Source organism: Pieris brassicae, chromosome 13 (genome assembly GCF_905147105.1).
Source record: "Pieris brassicae chromosome 13, ilPieBrab1.1, whole genome shotgun sequence".
Classification (NCBI taxonomy): Eukaryota; Metazoa; Arthropoda; class Insecta; order Lepidoptera; family Pieridae; genus Pieris; species Pieris brassicae.
In genome coordinates this window covers 628,298-646,905 of record NC_059677.1, presented here as the reverse complement: position 1 = coordinate 646,905, position 18,608 = coordinate 628,298, and the positions used below count along the sequence as shown (strand labels likewise).

At 34.3% G+C, this 18,608-nt stretch overlaps 1 protein-coding gene across 12 annotated transcripts in view; it reads left to right on the top strand.

Annotated features, from left to right (window-relative positions):
* The window catches only part of LOC123717764 (protein Fe65 homolog), a 71,114-nt gene that overhangs the window by 24,996 nt on the left and 27,510 nt on the right, over positions 1 to 18,608 (top strand). The window contains exons 1-2 of one of the 12 annotated variants that reach the window (XM_045673933.1): positions 3,656 to 3,686; positions 14,775 to 14,891. The exons of 4 other annotated variants lie outside the window; for them this stretch is intronic. In XM_045673933.1, coding sequence (XP_045529889.1) covers positions 14,870 to 14,891 — 22 coding nt within the window. In that variant the 5' untranslated portion in view covers positions 3,656 to 3,686; positions 14,775 to 14,869. Of the gene's footprint in view, positions 1 to 3,655; positions 3,761 to 14,657; positions 14,892 to 18,608 lie in introns of those variants that run through there. 7 more of the 12 variants (XM_045673928.1, XM_045673930.1, XM_045673929.1 and 4 more) reach the window with 7 other exon arrangements.

Below are 18,608 nucleotides of genomic sequence, written 5' to 3'. Positions count from 1 at the left end.
AGATCCTGTAGGAGGCATAAGGACAGAACAAATAAATGTGGAAGCAGTGAAACAATACTGAAGTATTTTTAAGCAATTCGACTCAGGATTATTTAAGAAAAGAACGTTAATTCCTAATTCTTGCTGTAAGAGAAGAGAGTCCATGTGTTATCACTTAACAGGAGTTTCAGGCTCCTGTCCCCTGTCTTAAATGAATATAATAAATATATAATAATAACGAATGGGTATGTGTTCTGTTTGTCTTACGTATATTGGATTATTTCATTTAATTATGAATTGTATCCAATATTAACTGTTTATGATTACGGAATAATCACTACTTAACCAGAGCTTAACACATTCTATAATAATCAGGTATTTTTGCTTGTTAGCAAGCAAAAATCCAATCTAAAATTGGAAGTAGGATGTAACATTAATGTTTTTGACATATATTTTAGAAAAGATATCTTGAAATACTGTAGATATGGTTAATGTGTTATGTCAAACTTAAAAAATTAATAAATCTTGGCGAATTGTTACGGATTATCATAGTTGTACGTTATCCGCTGAAGGCGCGTATATGTGACGCATAATGTCGGCACAGACTACGTGGACATCACAATTAATGACATATCACCATACAGTTATGTCACAGAACGGATTAGAACAATTAGTAAAAAGATAGGTCATAAATACAATTAACATCAAATTTATCGGATCGAAGAAATTGTGTAATTACTAACTAGTTCGTAACGAAGGACTCTAAAACAGAAGTGGTAATGGGCGTAGCATATAACCAGAAAACAGATGGACTTAAAGACAACAGACAGACTGTATGGATGGCGACTTTAAGGTATAGGGATAGAGAAAGATTATATATAATCTTTAGCTGGAAGCAAATGGAGAAAGAAGCCGTGAATATTTGGAAAAAGCTCTAGGAGACTGTGAAGTTTTTCCGATCAATGGTACTGAAGGAAGTCGAAATATAAGGATAACAATAAAAGAAAATGTATAAATCATAACTATATATTAAACATTTGTAAAGTTTTTAAACAAACGGGCTTTATTATTAATTCATGAAACTATATACCCCAAACTCCATTAGAACATTTGTATATGCTATATATACAAATGTTTGTATCACAACATACAATGACTGTTCTATAGTGAACTTGACCTCAATACAATTTAAAATTGAATCGATAGAAAAGCCACTGTAACTGTTATTAAAATAATATAACGATAATAATTTATACTGTTTTTAGTAAGTTTTTTTATTGGTAACGTCCACAAGAGTTATGAGTATGACTTTCATTATAGTCATAATGTTTTGATGTCATTAGCTACTGATCTCGTGGGCTACATTTTATAAATGTATATCCTCGTTTCGGAAACAAATAAATTTTTATTAATAACGGTATATTTGTTTTTTATTTATATTTGTTTTTAAGGTATGGGGAAAGTGATATGTTTAATACCTACCTAGATAAATAATCGACATAACGGAAATTGAACTAATTTTGTTTTCTCTAATTTTTATTATACACAACTAACGAACTATGTATTGAAGAAGACGAATCACCATCACAACATCACATCACCATCACAACCACCATCCGAAATATACAATATAAATATGTTGGACTAAAGAAAATAATAATTGCAAATATTTAGCAGGTTTCCGTTCAGTTTTGTATCTCTCCATTTTGGTTTCTACTATGTTTGCCATAGACATTTTGTACGATGATTTGATATTTTAAAAGAGTACCTAGAGTTTTTTACGCCTGCTTTTTCTCTCGGCCTACATCCTCTGTCTTCTTTGCCGATGAGTAGGGATGGCTATTTATTTAAATTTAATGACGTGGAATGAGTGGTACCTGTATCTTATATTCGATAATAAACATATTTTATAAATTATTAACACAGCAAGGTTTCTAAAACGACTCAGGAAACTGTACGATGAATATTAGTTAAATGTTAGTAATAGTTCAGTGGTATGTTCATGAGGTCATAGGTTAGATAGGCAGCCATTGAATTTATTACTATTAGCACATGAAAAGAGATATCGTAAGGAATCAAAGTCGCGCATGTCAGGCATAGAAGACCGATCACTGAACTATACAGAACATTGTTCACATACTTACAATTATAATAATAATAAGCCTTTTTATTTCCTGTTTTACAATAGTTGGTAATTTCTATATTACAGTAAACAAAAATATAGATTTTTGTTAGTATGTTAGCGTAGATTATATTAGTAATAAATATACATTATTTATTTATGAATTAACAGGAACCCCGGTTTGGGTAAATTCCCAAAGATTCCCATTTTTGACGGTCTTGTGTTATGGAGTGCCAGTTTATACCAGCTGATCTTCTCAGATCATCTTCCCAGTGGCTTCCATTGGGTCCTTTCCATTGGTTAATTCGTTTGGTCCACTTCCTGCTAGACATTCTCGCTACATGGCCAGCCCAATGCCATTTCAGTTTTTCAGCAAAAGTTAAAGCGTTTGTAACTTTAGTGACGGCTCTTATTTTGTCCATTTTCTTTATGTTTAACATGCTTCGCTCTAAACCTCTTTGGCATACATTTATTTTATTCACAGCTTGTGTAGAGAAGAGCTCATAACTTACTTACAGTGAATATATGGAAATAAATCAATGGCGCTACAACCCTGGTAGGGTCAGGTCTGGGCCTCGGATTTCTGTGTCTGCTTCATCATGATTTATCAATCTAATAGGACATCCTGCCTGACACACGTCGTCGATTTTTGGGTGTTGTTTTTTGGGTGTTGTTTGGGTGTTGGGTGGGTTTCCTCACGATATTTCCGAGTGAATGTTAAATGCGCAAATATAAAGTCCATTGACAACCGGGGATCGAACCTACGGCCTCACGGTGAGAGTCGCTCGCTGAAGCCACTAGGCCATTTGCCATTTTTTACCAAGTTTTAGCCAAGTCAAAACGTGACTTCGACTGTTTAGTAATTCGTTGAAATGTATGCGAATTATGTCGATTGCATTAGTATATATTTGTCCTTGTCGCCCCCGTTTCACTTTGCAAATGTAAAAGTGAATTGGTATGTTTTTGATTATCAAATGCATCAGTTATTTCAGCGCACATACACGTGTTTACAACATCGTTTGACATAATCAAAATAAAGAGGGATCTTAGTTTTAACTTTAACATATCCGCAACATGATAAAATATACACTACTTACATTATGATACAAGATTTTTCAATTATCTTGGACCCTGTGGCGGTGTACCTTTAATGCTGACTCACTGACTTATTCGTTGAGCGAGTAAATCACCAAAATTAGACTAATATTTCCAAATCTCTTTTGTGGTGGTTCTCAGGGCTGGCTGCAAGTATAACTTCTTATTGCTGCAAGTATTCTTTATAATATGTCTTGATCGGAATCATCGGATCGGATATTAGGAAAACAATAATAAAAATGTAAATAACAAATCCAAGCTGTTTATTGTACTTTTGTAATGGTTGGCAATTAAACCGGGTTCTATTATTATGTATGGTTCTATTAAGTAATATATCGAAAAAGGCATTACACAATTCATTAACAATTCGTAGGGCGTCTAATTATCGGGGGGGTGTCGGGGGGTGGGGGGCATGTCCTAGAGCCCCGCGCTGCCTCGCTCCGTCAGTCGACTCTCTACCGCGAAGTGGAGTTCACGCGCAGTTATCGAGGTGTGTGTTTACGTTGATTTGTGATTGTGTAAGCTATGAAAATAAGTTTATATTGTATGTGTCAGTTTCTTATCGTAAGTAATTTGAAATGTCACGAAGATTTATTTCAATGATAGAATGTTTTATGTCCCGTAAAGTGTTTCATCAGTCAGCCGGTGCCTGAACTGTCGTTGGACTTGGTTTTGTGGTCCTTTGTTCCACTCATATACTACGTATTAGATGACAGAATCTCACTTTAAAACTTTTTAGGTCTGGGCATCAGATCTTTGTATCCGTTTCATGGTCTTTTATTGTATAGCCTCTGCCTGACACACGCCGACTTTTTAAGTCTTAGGCCGCTTTCAATTATTCCGAGGTACATGGTACATGTTTAAAAGTTTTTTTTAAGAAGTGGTAGTAGTGTATGAATCATTTAATTATGCTACATACGTATAATTGATTTTACAATTTTCTTTACCTACATAGTAATAATAAAAACAAAATTAAAACATTTTTAATAAGTTTGGTGCCTATGGCAGTGTACTTTTGACGCTGGTAGCATTTCCTCGATGTACTGCTATACTTATTCGTTGAGAGAGGAAAGCACCAGCTCTGTTCATCGGTACTATCTATCAGACGCCAACTTAAATCTTTAATAAGCGTCTGTGCACCTGAATCCCACGGTCCAAGAGTCTCTAGTACAAAATTTAGAGGAAAGACTCTTATATTGTGCTGTTTATTATTTTATGCCTGCTCTGTGGCCCCACCTTTTTTTGCTATTTTGTTTAGTGTTAAGTATACAAAAGTCGTGTAAAGTATGTGTGACTGTATGAGTATGTGTTGGTGCGTAATACACTAATAAAATAAGGGTTTAATACGTTTTTGATGTAAATATCCAATTCCTCAAAGCTAAGTCTGTCTTAACCGAGATAATACATCGCCCAGATAAGCCACAAACTGGAAGACCCAGTTACTAAATGATGCATTATGTTCGCGATGTATATATAGTATAGCGATTAGGATATTAAGTATGTAAGTACCGACTGCTGCGCCATCTGCCTGGCTGATTTGTGAATCTAAATTCTAAACCAACCAGGGCGCACGCAAACTAAACAAAATCATTCAAATCAGTCCACCCAGTTTAAGAGGATTCAGTGACACACACGTACAGTAGTACGTATATAAAGATATAAACATACCTTGAAAAGGACAAAACCATTTGAATTAGTGTCTTAAGTGATAGAAGATAGAACAAGAACAGAGTGCTTTCCCCTTAAAAGAGACTTCCAGAGACCCTTTTTAGTAAATTAGGTTAATTATTAGTCTTAAATTAAGCTACATCGCATTAAAAAATTCTAGCGCGTATTAAAAAATATCATATTTTCTATGAATTAGATTAATTCATTTTTAATTAATGCATAAATAAATATGATAGGAGTGCTGTCCTAGTAGCTTGCGTCTCTAAACTCTTGAGTCATGCAATCTGTGGGAATGCTGTGGGAGAATAGCGTACAGCCAAAATGTGTCTCCTACTAATCTATAAAATATAAAATGATAGCCATACCAGCTACGTTTAAATTCCTTCTGCAAATCTCCTGATCTGGACCGGTCTAGGCACCTGTTAATGGCATGGCAGCGAAACGTATTGTATAAAAAAATATAAAGGTGCGTTATTCTGATACACAAAAGGAGTGACAATTGAATTATGTATGAAGACTTCAAATTAGAAGCAGTATATTAGCTGTATCATCATTTTGAATTATACTTTGATTAATTCACCCGTTTAAGTGATTTAATCTGAAATTTTAAAATGCATTGTAGGGTTGCTAAATTAAAAAAAGACATGAGTGTGTGTGACTTATGACCAACATTAGAAGTTATACCTCTTTGACAATATAAACGTGGAAGTAACGAAACTAACAATAGAAAAAAAGTATTTAATGTCTAGTAAAATAAGGTTTATTTAAATATCACAATAAAATATTTCTACATAATTAAAAAAATTACATTTTCTATTTTAAAATATTGACTATGCTTACTTCAGGATGTCGGTTGTTGTGTGCGTGCGCATCGTAGAAATTTCCTCTCATCATTTTTCTCTAACGCACCAAAAGAAGTATAACTTCAAAAAATACAGAAACAGGACGTTCAAAATTTGACTATCAAAGGTTAAATATATAATAAATATATATAAATAAAAAAATATTGTTAATGTATAAAAAACAATCTCAACAAGATAGTCTCAACTCTTTCAGTTCCCCTGTTTATCAAAGACATAACTAGTGTACACATAATAGCTTAATAAATCTTTTTATTAACCTAATATGCCTTAATTGCGTTACGTTAAAAGTAAATAATTATGATTGATCGCAATGACCCCAAATTCTGTTCGCGTGTGCGGCACCTTTTTTATAATAATAATAATATTAACAGCAACTTGGAAAACACAAAATCACGAATATACACATTTTAAAAATTTAATTCAGTTAATTCATGAATTAACTCAAACATAAAATTGAGTGATTGAGTGAATAAAATTAACAAAGAACCAATAGTCCCTGTAGTTGTCCACAACCGGAATGATCCCGAATCACGAATCCAAATTGTTAGACCTCCCGAAATCCATTTCCATCATTCAAAAAGCATAGTAATATGAAATAATCCGCAAATTACAACAATATTGTGTGTAAACACATTATCATTATCAACGGCTATACAGCCTCTTGGGTCTCATCAAGTATATTTTGTCATCGCAATCTATTTCGTACTTCTTCGAACTCCTATTGATTCAACCTTGACAACTCCACCAACCGGGTTTTCTCTTCTCTTGCCACCAGGTTTAGTGAGTCAATTTAAATCTAATAACCTCTTTTTTCGGATTTAAATATGTATACCTTCTATATTTCTCCATTTATAGGCGGGTATGCTAGGAATCGTAGACTGAATTGAGAATATAGTTCACAGCCCTATCTTTAAAATTAATTTCACTAATTAAGCGCTCAAGTTTCAACTTTAAATCCATTCAAACCTCAATTCAATAAGTCTTTTGAATTTATACCATTTAGAGCGCAAACAATACATAAATGGCACTTTTGAACTGAAGCCGCACTGCAGGGAAGCGGTTTGACACCGCGCCTTTTAAATATACCAGGGATTTGCACTTTCTGCTATTGTCAAACAAATAGAAGGATTCACTATAGGGTTCGTTTGTGAAAACACATTTCGAGATAATGAGAACATGTCCGGTTGAAACAATCAACCCTGTAGCAGACCATTAGGTTTTTAAGTCCTTAACAATTTGATACTCTTAAGTCCATATTATAATATCGCGTGGTTTAAATATACCAGAGATCTGCACTTCTGCTATTGTGAAACTATGAGGATGATAGGGTTCGATTTGTAATCAAAGCCCATTTCGAGATAATGAGAACATGTCCGGTTGAAACAATCAACCCTGTAGCAGACCATTAGGTTTTTAAGTCCTTATTAATATCGCGGTTTTAGATCTGGAAAACCCGCAGTGCGGTTTCGAACCAGTCCTTTCAACTGAAATCTGGGCCGATGTATTGGGTTCACTGACCAGCTAAGTATATTAATGTTCTGTTTTCGTCTAAGAAACTATGTTTTATACAGTGCTATAAATAGAAAAGATTACGTATTTGGAACGCTGGAGTCACGCAAGGTGCTGCAGGACTACTCTAATGTTCAAGTCGCCACATTACTGATGTTTCAAACCCTTGCAGCACACAGTACACGGCTTATCTGGAATTTATTTATTTATATATATATTTGAATATTCTATATACCGTACGGTCATTGTTCAGATGTGTTGTTGACATATTTTGTCAGGTCGGATACGATTTTACGACAGATAAAATTGTTTTAACACTGTGATGAAAGACCGTGCAATTGTATAACGGGGTATTTTGTATACTACTCATGTATTTGTTGAGTGGTTTCAGTGTGCGATTCTCATCCATGAAGTGATTGATTTCGATTCTCGGCTGTGACCCAACGCTTACTGTGAGTTATGCTAAAAGAAACTATATGAGGAAATCGAGATGATCACTACTACGATCATCTACTTGCCAAAAAAGTCAGCGCCATTGGTTATGTGTTCAACAAATATTTATTGACAACATAATTAACATAGTATTGTCTTTTGTTAACATAGCTTTTGCACATTGAAAGAAAACACTTTTTAACCGGATTGAAGCTATGTATTATTAATTATTCTTCATAATTTTAAATTTAATTTTTTTTCCGACGTTTCGCGTGCAAAACAACAAATATTTATTGACAACATAATTAGCATAGTATTGTCTTTTGTTAACATAGCTTTTACACATTGAAAGAAAACACTTTTTAACCGGATTGAAGCTATGTATTATTAATTATTGTTCATAATTTTAAATTTAATTTTTTTTCGACGTTTCGCGTAGCTTCAATACGGTTAAAAAGTGTTTTCTTTCAAGACATAATTAACAATGAAATTCAAACAAAGATTTCACAGTAACTTTAGATAAAAAGTACATTTTTCTTAACTTAAAATCAAAAAAGGCTTATTGAAGGTTCTGCCAGTTCTCAAATCAACAACTGGCAACTTGATAGCTTTCATACAGCCTTTTTACATAATTTATTTATTCACAAAAATGCATTCACTATCCTTACAGTAGTACCAATACGGTAAGCCGTCACGGGACGCCTGGCAGATGTGAAACATCGACATTATTTTGTGCAGAAAAGAACATATTGTGATAGGAACTAAATATGTCATAATGATAAAATAAAATATTACGATTTTTTTCCAGATATCGATGACTATTTATTGAATAAACATTAATTGTCATTAAATACAAAAATGTAGGAATTTATTTCAAATCGTGACTACGTAATTCGTTTAATCAGTGACATCGGTAATAGTTATGTTCGATGTTGCCTCTGAGGACGGTGTTACTGTGACAATTGGTCGATGGTAACTGAAGTATGTTATAAAAGTATTGGACATAACATTATCAAGATATCTAATAAATACAGCATCTATTGTTGTTCCGCGCTCGAACATCCTGGCGACGTATCGCAAACTATATAAGATGTATGTATTAATCATGAGATACAAAAATCGCCACTGTGAACTCAGTAAACTATCGTATCCTGCTTGACTGACTTTTGTAATTCCTATTCTTTCGTATTGCATCGCAATTCATGATTCCGTGAGATTAGCTTTTTCGTTTATTTTTTTGTATTATTTTAGATTAAGGTTGCTATATTTTTATTTTATTTTATTTTATTAGCTTTGGACTTTATCTTTACCCATCACATGGCTTTTTTGTTTTTCTATAGATGTAATGAAGTGTAAATAAACAAAGATATCTATAGTCAGAGGCAGCATTCAGTAGGCAACGTCTTTGATAAGGTAGATCTGTGCAAAATACTGGTTGTATCCTTGGTATCGCAAACAACCTTGGCCTTCGCCGTCGGTCATATTGCCTATGTATAAGGAGAACCTTTTCTTCTTGGAGAACACATGGGTAGCTCCACGCTAGATTTAATGTTTGTAATGTGAAATATATATGTACAAAGTTGCAGTATTTATTTGACAATGACTTTCACTATATGCAAGGTCAATTGTAAGTTGCAACATCCTGCTAAACCAGCTTTTATATCAAATTTTATTATATTAATCGAGTTTTGATATTGTCCGATGTTTTATAGAATTTGGTATTAAGGCGCTATAATATCGGTATCATTGTACAAATTTCAATAATAATAATAAATTTATTTGCAAAGAAAGTGAAATTCAGACTGATTAATTATAAAATCAACCATATAAAAATAGGCATGCAAAAGTTATGTTTAAATTATCGTGGTTTCATAATATTAAGAACAGTTAAGGCAATGGAGCAGTTGCTCTCATCCCTGAGGTCGTAGTTTCGATTCTCGGCTGTGCACCAATGAACTTTCTGTTTATGTATTTGACATTCGCAAGAACGTTGAAGGAAAATATCGTGATGTAACCGGCTTGCCGAAACCATAAAGTCGACGGCGTGTATAGCACAGGCTGCCTATTAGGAGGACCTATTAGATTGCGATATAGAATGATTATGATGCAGAAATCTGAGGCTTAGTCTATAAGGTTGTACAAATTTGTAAGGCCACTCGCCACCAGATCGGGAATTTAAGTTAGTTCCAGTCACGAAAGGGACATGTAGTATCCATAAAAAGTGATATCTTGGATGCTACCAGAAATCCTAATTTCCAGAACCGACTGATGTTTATATTTTAATTAGCAAAAAATATTAAATTTGTACACTGCAAAAACCAAGGACAATTGCCGGAAAAAGACGTTTTTCATCAATTTTTTGTTATCTTTTATATTTCAAATTTATAATTCGCAATAAATAAACATAACGTGTAACAATTAATTTTAATTAAACAGCAAGGTTTTTCTATATAAAAGAATTACGGTGATGACGAATCGCACCAAGCATCCTACCTGCTGCTCAGAGCCGGATCAGTCAATTCCTCTTAATTTTCGGGTGCAACCAGCCCCACATACCCTTGATGACTGGTCCCGTAGGCTTCATGCGATTGACTTGGCTATAAATAATAAGAGTTTTGGAATGCGCTTCTCTAAGGGTTCTGGGAGTGCAGTTAGCCTGCTCATTGTAATGCGTATGGTGAAGGAAAAGTGAAATCGGCATTTATGTGTGATGTTTCGACTCTGAATAATAAATGCCTAAATACAGTGTATGCTCTATATAACGACACTGCAGGGTCTGCGCATTTTATAGCGTTATAGAGAGAAGAAAAACGTATAGTTAATACATGACTCCAACTTATAAGTCATGGTCAACAACAGTATACACATGGAAGCAATCCCAATTTGTTAACAAAAGAACGAAGTTCTTAGAAAGTTCGTATGCATGTAGAGTTTATTGCGGGCCAGGATAATAAAGTGACAAGAGAACGTACTAATTTTATCTACTTAAATAGTACTTTATTACTCAATTGTTGTCGTTATTGGGTGTAATGCTATGTAAAGTGTATCATTGTATGGAAAGACAAGCTAAACCATCCCAAGCCAGTTAAATCAAGGGAAGTTACATGGAGTTTACACTGTATTTATCTGTAAAAGGCCCAATTTGTATATAAAGTAGAGAAAATATGAGTTATACCGATGGCTAGTTCGCTCATCCACTACAAAAACAAATTATTATTCATGAGAGAGAAAAATGCTATTTAACTCAACAAAGCGTTCTCTGACTAGACTAAATAGGTCAGTGGACTGTAGTGGTGGACATATGTACTTAATCCAACATAGAGACGAGATTGACCCAGTAACTACTAGTCTTAACTCGTTCACTATGTAATAAAGTGTAGCATGTTGCCAATGTACTATGCTATCTATTAACACTCGGTCATACGGTGAAGGATGACATTGTGACGTGCTTTAGACCCCAAAAGTCGGCACAGATTGATCACCTACTTACCTGTTACAAAAACAAATGATAACGCCACACATACAGAAAGGGCCAGATCTAGAAGGCTGTAGGTTTGGTTTTTAAAGGGTTTGAGTATTGTTCCAAGTGGTGTATTAGCATTGAGTAATTCAAGTGAAACAAAGCGTGTTCATGATAGTAACAGAATCTTGATTGCGACTTCTCTCTGAGTATATTTATTGAATAAATGTATTACTTGAAGCATCATTTCTACATCAGTATTTCATTTTAATACGCATTAGATTATTTTACCAATATTTACTTTCTATATTTTGTACTATTCTTCAATACTTTCAAATGTTCATATATAATTAAATTATTACTTCTATAGTGTTACTTTAGTACTACGACCGGATACAAATTCGCTATATAACTCCCAAATTAGCTGGGCTAGATTAGACTTGATTTTTAAATTTTTCGAACACAAATATAGCCTTCGTTACTTTGCGATAATGCTATCTACGATTAAACATATACAGCGATACAGTAGTTTTTGGGTTTTGTTTTCATACAAATCTTTATACTAGTATATAATTAATACCAAATATCCGTTGCAATGAAAGGAAAATCGTGAACCTAATCGATTGATTGCATTAGTGTTAGCTGAGGCGTATCGCCTGGGGCTTCCGAAGGGCACGAGGTCTGCAATAATCCATACAAATGTTGAATCTATGTGTATAGATATAGTAGCGCCAACTTTGGGTCTTCGCCTCTGATGTATATTTATTTATTTGTTAGTAATCTTACAGCTAACATACATACTATAAAACAAAACACATAGACAATACGCAATGTCAAAACAGATTATATAGATAAACAATATATATGATACAGAATGTAAGTAAGTAGATTAATGGACAAAATATATTTAAATTTGTTTAAAGTAAAGAGAACTGAAATTTAAGATTTAAAACAACAAATAATACTTAATATTTCAAATTACTGCTTAAACAAAATCAGAGTCTTCCCGCCTCTTCAAATATTAGGTCCCTATGAAATTGGCGTTTTGTATGGGAGAAACAAAAAGTCAAATATTTTAAAATATAATATATTTAATTAATCAAAGTATGAACCATTGTTTTCTATGCACTTTTGCCATCTCATAGGTAGTTCATTGATCCCTTTACTAAAAAAACCAGTCGGACGGGAATCAATAAAATCTGTGAAGGCGATTTGGACTGCCCCATCAGAGTTAAATTTTTTCCCTTGCAAGAATCTTCCTCTTGCAAGGGATAAAATTTAAAAGTTGTACAAATTTCTAAAAAAATGGTGATCTGTTGGAGCAAGGTCCGGGGAGTACGGAGGATGTCTAAGACATTCCAATGGAAGCTCTTCTAATTTAGTAGCCGTCTGTTGTGCAGTGTGTGGTCTAGCGTTGTCGTGAAGTAGCAGTGGCGTGGAGCGATTGCCCAGCCTAGGTTGTTTAGCCGCTAGCTTTTCCATTATGGTTTGCAATTGCTGACAATAGACATCAGCCGTAATGGTCTGGCCAGATTTGAGAAAACTGCAATGAACAATACCGGCACTAGTCCACCAAACGCTTACAAGTAACTTTTTGGGGTTAATTTTCGCTAATATAATAAGTAAGTTACTCTTTTCTGATTATTTATACAATAAAATCTATCAACCTCTGTCCCTGTCATGCCGATTTTCAGACTTAAGACTTAGTTTTCTACATGAAAGTAGGCAATTGCCTTTCACAGTACGATCGAGTGTGCGAGCGATACTGCTTGACAGATCCTGTTTGAAAATAACATTAACAGCGCCTTATAAATAACAGATAGCGCCATCTAGTAATTATTTAGTGTTAACACTAGTTAACTAATTAATTTGTATTTTTCGGTATTTCCCACTTATTGTTGATTCATAAAGCCTATTTTTAATTGCAACGCGTCTCACGATTAATCGCGATTGTGTGAGACACTTGCGTAAGTCTTTGTTGTAGTGATAATTTAATTTATATAACCGTTATTCGTAACGTATTAAAACCATCAGATATGTTTTTATGAAGGAAAATTCTTTAATTCCTACTTAACTATATATATTTATTACTTGGCTTCGTACATTCAAATCCTCATGAGTTTAAGGTAGTGGTGAAAACCGCAAATTATTCCGTGCTCTTTTGAGTTCACGAACAGATAAACAGATAGAAGCTGCGTTGTTGTTATTATATGCTGTCCTGGACTCTTGCAGCATTATCAAACTCTACTTTCTTACTTTATCGACTTAATCATATCCCTAATCGTTCGGCAGCATAAGAAACTTTTTCGTTCCACAGTTTTTTCTCCGACTATCACGAAAGTCTTTTCGTTTTAGTGTTAATATAATTACAGGTCAATATATAATATAATACAATTTATAGACATAAAAGACTGGCAGATCGAGGCAGTTTGAGAACACTCCTCTCTCATTCATACTCCTGAACAGGTGCTAGTTGTGGTGACTGGTCGGACTGTCATGTGGAACATGGTGAACTGGTTGCAGCTTCTTATAATCATTGTGTAAGACAAAACCTTGAGTTTTTAGCCAGTTCTTCTTGTCCGTTCTACGCCTGATTTGAGAACTGGCAGTAAATGTTAAATTAGAAGCATATGCATTTTTTATTGACGTTCATATGTATTCTGTGAGTTAAATGAATGCATTGACCATGATTTTAAATTTAATTGAATTGACTTCACTTAATCTGGATACAGACTCATCCTGGACGAAGCTGTCGTACTTGCTTATTCAAGTTTCGGCAGTAGAGGTTCGGTTCGACCCGGGGTCCGTTGAAAGAGTTGTGGCTTATTAAGCATAAGTTGTGTCAGCCTGTAATTGGGTCTGGACCTATACCTTCTAGTGCCGAGTGTGCTCCAAGAACTGGAATTGTTTGTACCTATGAGATATGTACGACGGCCAAGGCCAAGGTTATATGCGACACCAAAGGCCAGAACTAGTCCGTTGCACAGATCCTATTAAAAAGACGTTTTGTGCTGAACACAAAGATGTCAACATCTCTAATTGTTCGTAAAGTAAGTTCACAGTTAGACACACAGATATTTTGTATTTAATCTAAAATATAAAATTCTCGTGTCACAATGTTCGTTCCCATACTCCTCCGAAACGATGCTTATGATTTTTTATGCATATTCAGTAAGTCTGAGAATCGGCTACTATCTATATTTCCAACCCCTAAGTGATAAGGGGTGGCCACCCCAAATAATTTATAATTTTTTATATAATTATTTATTATTGATTTTTTTATGATACAGCATACAAAAATACATACAACCCTAAATTGTCATCACCCCTATTTTATTGTAGTAGATAGGTTATTTCTATTGAACTAAAAAAATGTTTCCTGGAAATAATATAGTATTGGCCTCGTACTGAAAGGATAATGTTTTTTATTTGTAAATAAATGTTTTGTTCGCTTTGGAGGAGACTCTTACGCCGTGGGGTTCAAGTGAGCTTTAAGCGCTAATTAAAGATTTAAGTTGACGCCTGGTAGATAGTGCTGGTGACTCCAGAGCTGGTGCTTTCCTCGCTCAACGAAATCTAGTTTAGAGAACTGGCAATATACATAATTTTAAAGTCATATTATTTTCTTAACATGTCAACATCCAAGATACTTAGTATTCAAAGCTTACACAACACGATTGATATTCTAGTGAAGTGCTAAAAGTGAAAATTGAGAGTGCAATGTGTCAGTGAAACATCACTATGGGTTTACATAAGCGTGAAAGTGAGTATTTTAATTTTAAGTTCTTGTATATTTGTCTACAAATCAGTGTTACCTATATGGTATTGTAAACACCAGTGCTTCATTACGTGATTGTATGTTTGTCCAAGTTTTTTTTTAATTACTAGAGTAAATAAGTGAAAATCTGTTTTATTATATATATACTTTCTATTTGAATTTGTCGAAGTAAGAATGACTTAGATCTTTTTAAAAGCCAAATCTTACAAAGCATAATAACACACGATATTTATGAAAATAAACTTAACAAATCAAAAGCTGCTGCTGCATTAATTTGTGCAACTGATCAAAAATAAATCTGTAGGGTGTTCTTTTTAGGTCTGGGCCTCAGATTTCTGTATCTGTTTCATGATCATTTGCCAATCTAATAAGCAAGCACACGCAGTCGACTTTAGGTCGACGATCTTTCCCGCGATGTTTTCTCACTCTTTGAGCGAATGTTAAATGCGCACATAGACAGTCCATTGGTGCACAGTCAGGGATCGAACCTACGACATCAGGGATGAGATTCGCACGCTGAAGCCTAGGCTAACACTGTTCAACTGTTCAGACGAACTTAAACAGTCTATTTATGAATAAACTAGATACATTTTAGGTATAAAATTATTATATGTTATTACTTAGGTATTAAAGAATCTGTATTAAGTTTCGTGATACTTTGAAAATGTCCTATGTTCATGATTCCATATTCAAGACGAGTCGAAGGTCGACTCAGGATCAATACATTGCAGCTAGACTAGACGTTCCACTTAGGGTTGTCAGTTAAACTAATGGACTACATTGTATTATTCAATAGGTGAAGACACACACAATACAAACATAATACATACAATTGTAGAATTCATTCAAATCGTTCAGTGACGTGTGAAAAACTGTTTGTCAACCCACTTTCTGATTTTATTTAGGATTTCGTTTTATGCAACTTACTTGCAACTGTGTACAGAGCAAATTCAGCTGCATAACTGTCATTATTCTTGAATCTCACCTGAAAATACAAACAAACGACACTTAAAGGTCACTGTATTAGTGAACTCTTCAATTATATCCTTTAATTTATCAACAAGTTTTTTTATAACATTATAATGCGCAAAATAATCTGAATCCGTCATCGTCATCATCGTCGTCAAACTTATAAAAGCGTGTCAAATTCGAATTAATAAAATGTATTTCATAACAAATAAAATATATATATATACTAGCGGTCCCGACAGACGTTGTCCGTGATATTTCGAGCGATTGGTATACTAAACATATAGGTAATGGGTCTCTTTGATTTAAGAACCCACAGATAATATACAGTTAGTCCAGCGTCGCCACTACTCCTAATTCTGTGTACATATAATTCAAGCCCTTGTTTAAGACGGTTAAGGTCCTATCCCAGCACGAATTGCTGTGTCAGTGTCTCGGGGTGGATTGCGTTACGCCTTGGAGAGCTGGAGCGCTGAGGCGGCGTAATAACAATTAGTTATGTAAAACATTAAATTAATGTAATTTTATCAATTTTTATTACTGAAATGGATTTCTTGGCTTGCGATTAAATATATCGTGTAAATTTCAAAGTCATCTTCTATATCTGTCATAAAATTAATTCAAAGTGTCAAAAATTGCCTATGTTTGGTTTTTTTACTATCGAGCGAAGTTATTTAAATCGTGTATCGATCTTTCAATGGATACATAAACTACTCAACTCCACCATATTTTTTTTTCCATTCGCCATACAAGAAACAATGACAAAAAATGGAAAGAAACAATGTACTTTTTTGGAGTTGTGCGACCATATAGGCCCTTAAACACTAGCGTCGACCGAAAGTGTTTTTTATTATGTAAAAGCATGCAAACGGGTAAGAGGCTCACCTGATGTTAAGCAATACCGCCGCCCATGGACACTCACATTGCCAGAAGGCTCGCAAGTGCGTTGCCGACCTTTCAAGAATTGGTACGCTCTTTTCTTGAAGGAAGTCGAATTGGTTCGGAAATACTTCAGTGGGCAGCTGGTTCCACATAGTGGTGGTGCGCGGCAAATACTGCCTTAGAAAACACTCAGTTATGGAACGACGGACATCGAGGTGATACGGATGGTATTTTGTATTTTGCCTTGACGTCCGATACTGAAACTCAGCTGCGGGTAAACCTAAAAACTCTTCTGAACACTCCCATGTTGCAACATCCCTCTAACAACCGCCTCCGTTAACTAATACTATACTATACTGCTATACTCTGCCCATAATTACATAGTTATATTCCTAAAACACTTATGAGTTATGAAAAATACATTTATGATTAATCAAAATGTGATGCAAAAACTACACTGAAACGTTCGTGACATGGGCAATTAAACGTGAACCCTCTAACGCGGAATGCATATGTGGAAGCCGTGAACTCATTTATAAATGACTAAATATTGACCATGACATTGAGTTAACAGCTATATTTACATGTGCTGTAACGCAATGTATTTAATTAAAATAATTAAAGAACTTGATTTATCGCTTTCAAACGGTCTCTTCTGGGCAGCCATTTTGAGAGAAAAAGTTAACTTCGTTTCACCTTAATGTGGTTTTAGTTAGCCTTAATACCGTGACACGATATAATAATTTCACTGTATTATCGTCACTATGATTTGAATTTCACTTACACTTCGGTCTAAGTAACACGTGGTTGTCTATGCTAACACCACAAATTAAAAAAGTAGAATTCATTGAATTTCACGGTATTTCATTTACTACAAAATACATTTAATTTATACTTTAGCCTCAATAACACGTGGTAATCATGATATTGAATTTGTAGCTTATAAGACACGTTTGTCGGTTTACCATAGCAGTGCCATCTATTGATTACTTACTCAATCCAGTCGAAAAGTATCGACATCTGTTAACAGATAATTGCGACTGTCAATTAATTATAGACAAATAATTTGCAATTAAATAAAATTGCGACTATAATTAAAGATCTAAGCTATCCTATCTCTTAAGTTGGACCAGACTGCTCACGGTGTGCCAATTTAATTTAAAATTGATTAAGTAGTTTAGGAGTCCATCGCGGACAAACATCGTGACAGGAGATTTATATATATTAAGATATACAATAATTAAACAAGAAAATTAAAAAATAAGTATGGTCTCTGAGATCCTTTAACGCTGGTAGCATTTCCTCGCTGTATTGCGATACTTTTCGTTAATCGAAAGCACCAGATCTGGGGCACCAGTACCATCTGCCAAGCGCCAACTTAAATCTTTAATTAGCGCCTGTGCACATGAACCCCACGGTCCAAGAGTCCACAGTAAAGGGAACCAAATCGAAGTTGAAGAAAATACTAACAAAATATACCTTCTTTTTTTTTCAAAATATATATAATATATAATATTATATATATTATATAATCAGAATATGTTACATTAGAAAACTCCTGTGGTTTGTATTAAAATCGTGATGTATTATATACGTAAACCTTCCAAAGGAATTCTCTCTAAACGCTTCGTAGTTTTTGTTATCGTGTGACTTTATAATATTAGGCAATATTATAAATTTGCGTTGTGTCGCACTTGTCAGTTTGACCTCAAATATGTCTTCTTTGGTTAGGAATAACAAATTCATTTATTACAATACAAATATCTAAGACATCCACCGTACTCCCTGGACGGTGCTCCAACAGATTACCTTTTATTAAAACACAACTCATGTGGCAGTCAAAACCGCCTT